Source organism: Trichoplusia ni, chromosome 2 (genome assembly GCF_003590095.1).
Source record: "Trichoplusia ni isolate ovarian cell line Hi5 chromosome 2, tn1, whole genome shotgun sequence".
NCBI lineage: Eukaryota > Metazoa > Arthropoda > Insecta > Lepidoptera > Noctuidae > Trichoplusia > Trichoplusia ni.
Window position 1 is genome coordinate 13084859 of NC_039479.1, and position 8964 is coordinate 13093822.

Consider the following 8964-nt stretch of genomic DNA (forward strand, 5'->3'; position numbering starts at 1 on the left):
TTTCTATGACAATTACCTCAATAAAGACACCAACGAAGGAAAGATTGTCCTTACTTTTTAGTCGATTATAAACCCTTATAAACCTTTTTCTAGATTGTTATACAAATTATCCAAATATTTATTCATATAAATAAAAAAAATCAAAACATAGTATTCACCAGTATAACACGCAATCCAATAACAGCACGAGTTTTCTGCAAAAATCTGTCTGCGAGCGATAGAATGCTGTTGGGAGGAACACACACCATTTGAGGTCCTTGTCATGCTGGTCACGTGAGCCCGTTCAGTTATACCCGCTAGCCCCCGGCCGCGGTTTGATACGCTCACATAAAGGCACAAACTACACAAATATATTGTGAGTGAATTTAGTCAAACAAATTGGAAGAGCCGAGTATTTTAGTCCTAAGATCCGTCGTGACTGTAACGCAAGAATAATCGACTGAATTTGAAAGTTTTCGGCTTAATGGTTGGAGACAGAGATCATTAAAGACTTCGAAGAAGGATTATTACATAAATCCAGCATTAAAATGTTAGTGAGTATAAAATCTACTTTCACATCTCTTTCCTACCATAATACAATTTGCATTGACCATGAAACTTTTGTAAAGGCTTATATTTTTTTTTCTCTTTTCCATTCCCCTTAACCCTTCGTTAGGTAGTCTTCCATCGGAGATATAAATGTCTGAGACGTCTCAAGAGCGACATTAGTAGTCCGAACAAACTGCGCTGTCACGGACCTGCTGAATATCGTCCGTTGTTCAAGCAACGCCTCAAGCGGCCTGCTTATCTGCTGATACCAGAACGAAACAGTTTAGGTTTGAAGATATTATGACAGGAGTCAGATGTTTTGTTTTCTCTCAGTTTTCGTATTTTGTACAGGTACTCACAGTGCAAGCTTTGCTTAATTTAAGGCTGAATATATTATTCTACTATATTACAACTTTTTTGCATTTATTATATATCGCTTACTTTTAAAGATATTAAAGCTATTGGACCGTAATAACACACTACACGGCCTAGAGCGACATCTCTCTTGCACAACCGTAATAATATTACTTTAAAGAGGGCAAAACCTCCCAACTGAGCAAAATATTAAAAAAAAAACTCCGGCTCATTGGTGAAGCACGGAATGCGACTTATTCATGACCAAAATGAAACGACGAAGAATATAAACGATTGTTTAGACATCAATCTTGTTTAAATCATTTTTGACAAACAACTGTTTTTTGTTTTAAAACTTAAACACAGCCTTTCAACAAAACTTACAAAAAATAAACCACCAATACAAATTAGAACAATTATCTTCAGACTCCTCAAACCCTAATCAAAGTTAGATTTAACACTAAATAAATAATTCCTTTTAAATTATTCACACTCACGTTTGCAGTGCCCACTGCTAAGTATTGGCATTTATGTACCCTAATAGACACGAGACGGTCAATGTGACACAGGACATCCCTCACCCCAATGAAATCAAATAAAAACATTGCGTTGTGACGTTTATCTCTGTATCTGAGGTATCTATATCTCTTTGCCAATAGGGTATTACTAAGACATGGGTAATAAAGAATTTACTTCATAGTTCTATTGGGGTCGTTAATAATTACGTCACTTTATAGCGCAAAGTTATATATGGAACAATATTCTCAGGGGTGAAAGGCAATTTGATGGAAAAATGTCGTGGGTTTTTTGAGAGAGGAAAATATATTTCACGATATCATTAATTTTGAAACGAAATATTTTAATCCTATTTTAAGACTTTAACAAAGACTCTAACATTCCCTCCAAAGTTCAGGTATTTTCTTGCAGAAATCAAATTTGTTTCAGTTTTTTTTATCTTCAAGCAGTTCTAAAAGAACTCATTGGAGACCCATTTTAGTATTGCCTGAGGTTAAAATTATCTTCAATATCCGTAGGGATGTGCCACTAGGGTTAAATAAGGAAAGGGTTCTTGATAAGGTCAATTCAAATACAGTTTATTGATGTTATTAGAAAAGTAATTGTGGGGTCTATGGAGTCTGGTTTTTAAATCTTGAATTATTCATTATATATATTATATTCTCTACAAAAATAAGGATGTAAATATTAATCATGTTATTCAACATCAAATTCGAGAGAAACATGTACTCTACATATAGCCTTAAAATCATCACGTTCATTAAACTAACAACGCGCATTGAAAATAAACCCTTCTTTAACCATTGGACTTCACAACATCAACATACCAACACAATGTTTGACAACACGTATGATACCATTGTTTTACAAAACCCAATCAGGGGTGCCCTGTGGATATACTACAAACTTTTTAAAACCAAACCACTACTATTATAAAAGCGAGACAACACTACACACCATGTAAAGCGTTATCTCTTTTCAACAATATCAACGGTCCTACTCATAGCGAACGCGCAGGTCATCCCGTCACCCCAAACTACGCAAAATTTTATCAGCGTCGGAAAACTAAAAACGTCCCCTATTGTGTTATAACATCAAAGAGTTTTGGGGTGATGGATTAAGCTGGTATCGACATGTATGCCACGTGTTTGGACCAGATAAGAGGAGCATGTAAGTAGTATATTATTGGGCATTCTGTCCCACTCCTTCGCTCATGCATGCGCATTCGCGTCGTGGGACAGAATGCCCAATAGGTTATGAGCGATACATATCATGGAATAGAACGCCCAATGGGTTTTGAGCAATTCACTTGATTCTCAAATTTTGATAAATTGTGTGAATTAAAAGAAACAAAGAATGAATTGCGTTAAAATGATATTAAACCATTAAAACGACTTGTTGTATTGCGTTCCAACGTGATCGAAACGACTTGATTCATTGAATTGCGTTAAAATGATATTAAACCATTAAAACGACTTGTTGTATTGCGTTCCAACGTGATCGAAACGACTTGATTCATTGAATTGCGTTAAAATGATATTAAACCATTAAAACGACTTGTTGTATTGCGTTCCAACGTGATCGAAACGACTTGATTCATTGAATTGCGTTAAAATGATATTAAACCATTAAAACGACTTGTTGTATTGCGTTCCAACGTGATCGAAACGACTTGATTCATTGAATTGCGTTAAAATGATATTAAACCATTAAAACGACTTGTTGTATTGCGTTCCAACGTGATCGAAACGACTTGATTCATTGAATTGCGTTAAAATGATATTAAACCATTAAAACGACTTGTTGTATTGCGTTCCAACGTGATCGAAACGACTTGATTCATTGAATTGCGTTAAAATGATATTAAACCATTAAAACGACTTGTTGTATTGCGTTCCAACGGTGATACACCATCGAAACGACTTGATTGTAATGGTTTCGTTTTTGCGCGCTCACAACTGGTTCTGTTGTCTGGTCCAGACTCAAACGCAGTATGCTTTTTCATCGCAATAACGATAGGAACCAACAGGCAATGTTTGTAATGTTTTCGTTTTTGCGCGCTCACAACTGGTTCTGTTGTCTGATCCAGACTCAAACGCAGTATGCTTTTTCATCGCAATAACGATAGGAACCAACAGGCAATGTTTGTAATGTTTTCGTTTTTGCGCGCTCACAACTGGTTCTGTTGTCTGATCCAGACTCAAACGCAGTATGCTTTTTCATCGCAATAACGATAGGAACCAACAGGCAATGTTTGTATTTTAAATATGCTATTGCGCGCTCACAACTGGTACAATCGTCTGTAACACAGACTGGTACGCAGTATGCTTTTTCATCGCAAGGCACATAATAAAAAACAAACTAAAAGTGTAATAATATATTGATTAAATTGTATTTAAAATATGACACAAGTAATTGATCTTATGCATTAGACGAAAAAAACGTTGGCGGCTTCATAAACAGCTCATCTGCAGACTGCACGAACGCTTGGAGTTTACGCCACTGGATGGTGTCACCGTCAGTCTGGAGTTTTAATCGAAGTAGCGCTTTCCTCCATAGTTCTTGAGAGTCTGTTTCACGAGCGTCATTAGTTTGATACACCTTGAGGTCAATATAGTACTCGCCGGAGGTGTTTGCAGTCCGGCGCTCGTTGCCGTTTGCTAATCTTGTAACGAAGAACGTAGACAACACAGGCGTTGACGAGCCATCACATTCATCGTTCCGTTCATGTCGGAGCCCGAATATATCTGTCTTATTTTTTTTGCTGCAACAAGGAGTAAAGAATAATATTAACACGTACTCGTATATTCATTATAATTTAATATAATTTTATTGTACCGTATAGTTACCTTATAATCGCAGATTTTGTGGGTGTCTTGCGTTTGCCTGTCGATGTTGTCCGTTTATGGGAACTTTCTATTTTACGTTCATTGTTGAAGGGAACGATGTCACTCTCGCAGTCCGACCTGAAAGTTTAATTTATGAATTAATTATAAACATTTATTAAACGTTATGTTACTCACACATTAATTTCATATAAAACGTTTGTTTTAAATAAAATTGAACAAGGTTCGATTACATCAAACACTGAAAAATCAAGATAGAAATTAATCGAGTAATAATATAGTACTTACATCTTTACTGGTGTGAATTCTGGCAAATTAGGTGGCGATGAAGTACGAGTATACTAAAGATATTCAGAAGTAAAACTTTTGTTTTGTTGAACGATTTACTTTCTAGATTTTAGCTGAAAACCAGTAGCTGGGGTATGGTATTGAACCAAATATTATATCAGCACTAGAAAGTAATGATCGCTAACCAACATGTCTTTGCTTATAAGCAAATGTGAAGTGTTACCTCGAATAATTTAAAACGTGCGCAATCAAAGCAAACATTATAAACGACAATACAATTTATTATGTACGTATTATACTCGTGTAAATCCAAAAAAGTATCGACTAAGGGATTCTTATTGTAATGCAATATTTCGCTTTATGTGATCACGTTACATCGTATGATTTTTTACTCATTGCTAATTTAGCAATTCGTAAGGATTATCATTTTTATAGATATAATTATTTTATGATTATATTTTATGAATTATAGTTATTAGGTTGATAGGAGAATATGAAAATCTAAAGTAGACAAATAACACCGTCTGTGAGATTTTTTGCCAAAGTAAAAATTTATTAATATCTATTTAACCAAACGGATCGCAGATTTTAATATGCTAAAAATAATTAGTTTTGAACAAGTACGCAACTTTAGTCATTGATTCTGCATTATTTTTAACAAGCTACAACTTGTTATTTCTGTAATGATAATATTATTTATATTCTTTGTGCGACAACCCTACGTAAAACAATGCAAACAACAATAATTGCAATTTGAAACTTAGGTACATTCATAATTTCGTAATTTTTGCTGCATGTTAGACCTATGTCATAATAAATAATTTTCACTCACAGTTTACTTACTAAACTTAACTAAAATTAATAAATCTCATGAATTACCTGTAATTCGAAGAAACTCTTGTCTCAACATTGTAAGGTAAGTCTTTAACTATTTAACTAATTGCTTCACGATCATTAACACCTATGGATACTTAAACTCATGTATTTTTGTTTTTTCAGGACTCCTAAATGTTAAAATTCCTTAATACCTTTGGGAAACAGAGATCGTCGCACAGTGAATAAGATCTTACAATTTACGATTAAAAATACGATATGACAATCATCTGAGGTATTGATAATCAATTAAAAAAGGAGGTAATGATTTTCTTTTGGTTTTTAAAATAGATTTGAGCTATCTTAAATAATAATATTATAATCACAGGTTTTTATGTAAAGAAATGACCGCGGTTCTTGTACCGCGTACTTAAGTCTAAATTACATTTTTGTGTGTACACTATTTCTAACCTAAGTTTTATGGTTTTTCAGAAGCAGAATAGAGCCGTTACTTTGGTGCTTGTGATGAAAATATACCATAGTCTAATAGTAGCAGCAGTCAACAGATCCTGTGATTAAGTTTTAGTTTTTAAAGTAGTATTTACACGAAAAATATACCTCGCAGGTACGATTACTCTTTTATAAGTTTCAATAGATAAAATGCCATTCTGTTCGGTTTGCAACATTGAAGTGGATTTTCGTCGTTGGAGTAACCATTTGCGAACTAATAAGCATAAAAATAATAGTACTATTCACATCAATGATAACGTCGCAATAATACATTCCTGTTTGAAAGGACGTATTACAAGTTACCGGATAGCTACACCTAAAACGGAAATAAATATTTACCCAGAAAGCTTTTTAAACATTATTAATGATCAAGTTAAATCTTTAATTGATAGTTCGCTTCAAAAACATTATTCTGTTAAAATTAATTTTGAATATTTCGCAAATTTTTTAATGTTTAAAAATGACCTCCAAGAGTTAAAGTCTTTTGCAACAAAAAATTTTATTATTCATTTAAATTACAACTTCAAATCTTTCTATGAAAAAGCTGTATCGATAATATTAAAAAAAATTGATGACTTTCAAGAAAGGGACAGCGGATGGACGTTTTTGAATAATTCACATCTAGAAATAAATATTAATAAATATCAACCTCTCAGCGGATCGCAATTTATAGATTTACCTAAATACATTAAAAATAAGAAAGCATGTTTGAATATTCAAAATAATGACGAGTGTTGTTTTTTGTGGTGTGTAGTTGCTGCTTTATACCCAACGAATACACATCCTGAAAGAATAACATCGTATCCTCATTTCCGCGATGTCTTGAACGTAAATGATATCCAATTGCCAATCACTTTTTCTGATATAGATACTTTTGAAAGGAACAATCCTTTTTTAAATATTTATATTTACGGTTTAAGAGGTAGTAAGACTATAACAGGACCTCTATACAAATCTGAGAAAATTAATCATAAATCTAAGAAAATTCATTTACTGTTTTTAGAAAATTCGAATTCATCTCACTATTGTCTCATTAAAGATTTACCACGCCTCGTTAAAACCCAAATAACAAAACATCATAGTAAGATATATTTCTGCGAAACCTGTTTAGTGTTTTTTTCAAGTGAAGAACGTTTTGAAAATCATTTGTGTGCAGGAGTTATTACTGTATTGCCTGATAAAGGAACATTTTTACAATTCAAAAATTATAATAAAAAACAAGACATTCCTTTCATAATCTACGCTGATTTCGAAACATTACTCGAACCGATTTCCGGCCATGAATCGGACACCGCTAACACGTCACGCTTACAACGACACGTTCCTTCAGCCTTCGCGTATAATATTGTTTCATCGTGCGATGATAATTTTAATGAATTCAAAACTTATCGTGGAATTGATTGTGTATCGAAATTTATAGAGTTCCTTACTGAAGACGTCAAAAGAATTTATAACATATTAACTCAAAATGTTTCGATTATATTTTCTGAGAAAGACGGAATTGATTACAAAAAAGCTTGGAAATGTCACATATGCGATAATCTGTTATGGAATAATAAAGTAAGAGATCACTGTCATATTACTGGTCGATATCGCGGTGCAGCTCATCGACATTGTAATTTACAATATAAGCTACCTATGTTCATACCAATATTTTTTCATAATTTATCAGGATACGACTGTCACCTTTTTATTAAAAAGTTAGGTGAAACGCCTGGCAAATTAAATATCATCCCTAGAACCAAAGAAAAATATATATCATTTTCCAAATTTATACATATAGACGAGAATGAATACGTACAAATTAGATTTTTAGATTCATTTAATTTCTTAGGCACTAGTTTAGACAAGCTATCAAAGACTATGCGAATTGAGGATTTTATTAGCTTGCGCTTTCATTTCCCTATAAATGATCAGTTTAATTTACTTACCCGAAAAGGCATTTATCCTTACGATTACATGAGCAATTGGAATTGCTATGAAGAAAAAACGTTACCACCGAAACATTTATTTTTCAATTCCTTAAGTAATGAGCATATTTCACAGGAGGACTATAACCACGCTAACTCGGTATGGACCAAATTTGGCATAAAAACAATGGGTGAATATACTGACTTATATTTAAAGACTGATGTACTATTACTTACGGACATATTTCAAAATTTTCGAAAAACTTGTAAAGTGCATTATAAGCTCGACCCTGCGTTTTATATTACTGCTCCTAGTTTATCATTTGATGCTATGCTTTTAAAGACGGGAGTTAAATTAGAACTTATAACAGACTTATCTATTGTGCGGATGATTCAAAGCGGTATAAGAGGAGGTTTATGTATGTGTTCCCACCGCTATGCAAAAGCTAATAATAGATATATGTCATCGTATGATGCAGTGGAACCACAGTGTTTTATAAGTTATTTAGACTGTAATAATCTTTACGGCTATAGTATGTGTCAGTATTTACCTCACTCGGGTTTCCGATTTTTAAATCAACAAGAAATAGATCAGTTAGTCGTAGAAAATATTAGAGATAACGCGGAATGGGGTTTTATACTTGAAGTAGATCTCTTATACCCTGAAACGTTACATAATTTACACAACGACTTACCTTTCTGTGCTGAAAAATGTAAACCCCCGGGCGGTAAAACAGAAAAACTTATTGCAAATCTCTACAATAAGTATAAATACGTGATTCATTATGTACACTTAAAGAAATGTCTTGAGCATGGTTTATTATTACGTAAAATACATAGAGTCATTACGTTTCGACAAAGTGCATATTTAAAGGAGTACATCGAATTAAATACCAAATTACGACAAAACGCAAAAAGTGTTTTTGAGCAGGATTTCTTTAAGTTATTAAACAATAGCGTTTTTGGTAAAACTTTAGAAAATACAGAAAAAAGGGTGACTGTTCATTTAGTGAACTCATGGAATAGTCCAAATAATAAAACCAAAAAATATACTTGTGCTGAAAAACTCATAAGCAATCCTTATTTTCATAGTGCTTCAGTTTTATCGGAAAACTTAGTAGCAATACAAATGAAACCTGACCGTTTAATATTGGATAAACCGATATACATAGGCTTTACTGTATTAGAACTATCTAAAT

General features: G+C 33.2%; 1 protein-coding gene and 1 long non-coding RNA gene across 2 annotated transcripts; one reads left to right on the forward strand and one right to left on the reverse strand.

Moving 5' to 3' along the window:
• Positions 1-3666: 3666 nt before the first annotated feature.
• On the reverse strand, positions 3667-4798 carry LOC113507814. The gene is made up of 3 exons (XM_026890744.1): positions 4533-4798; positions 4248-4364; positions 3667-4162 (listed from the first exon to the last, which is right to left on the reverse strand). Coding segments are annotated over exons 1-3 (462 nt in total). The 5' UTR covers positions 4535-4798; the 3' UTR covers positions 3667-3819.
• Positions 4799-5347: 549 nt separating this feature from the next.
• LOC113507820 lies at positions 5348-6228 on the forward strand. Its single transcript, XR_003401921.1, has 3 exons — positions 5348-5448; positions 5532-5666; positions 5838-6228. It is a non-coding gene; the product is annotated as an uncharacterized LOC113507820 (long non-coding RNA).
• The last annotated feature ends 2736 nt before the right edge of the window (positions 6229-8964 follow it).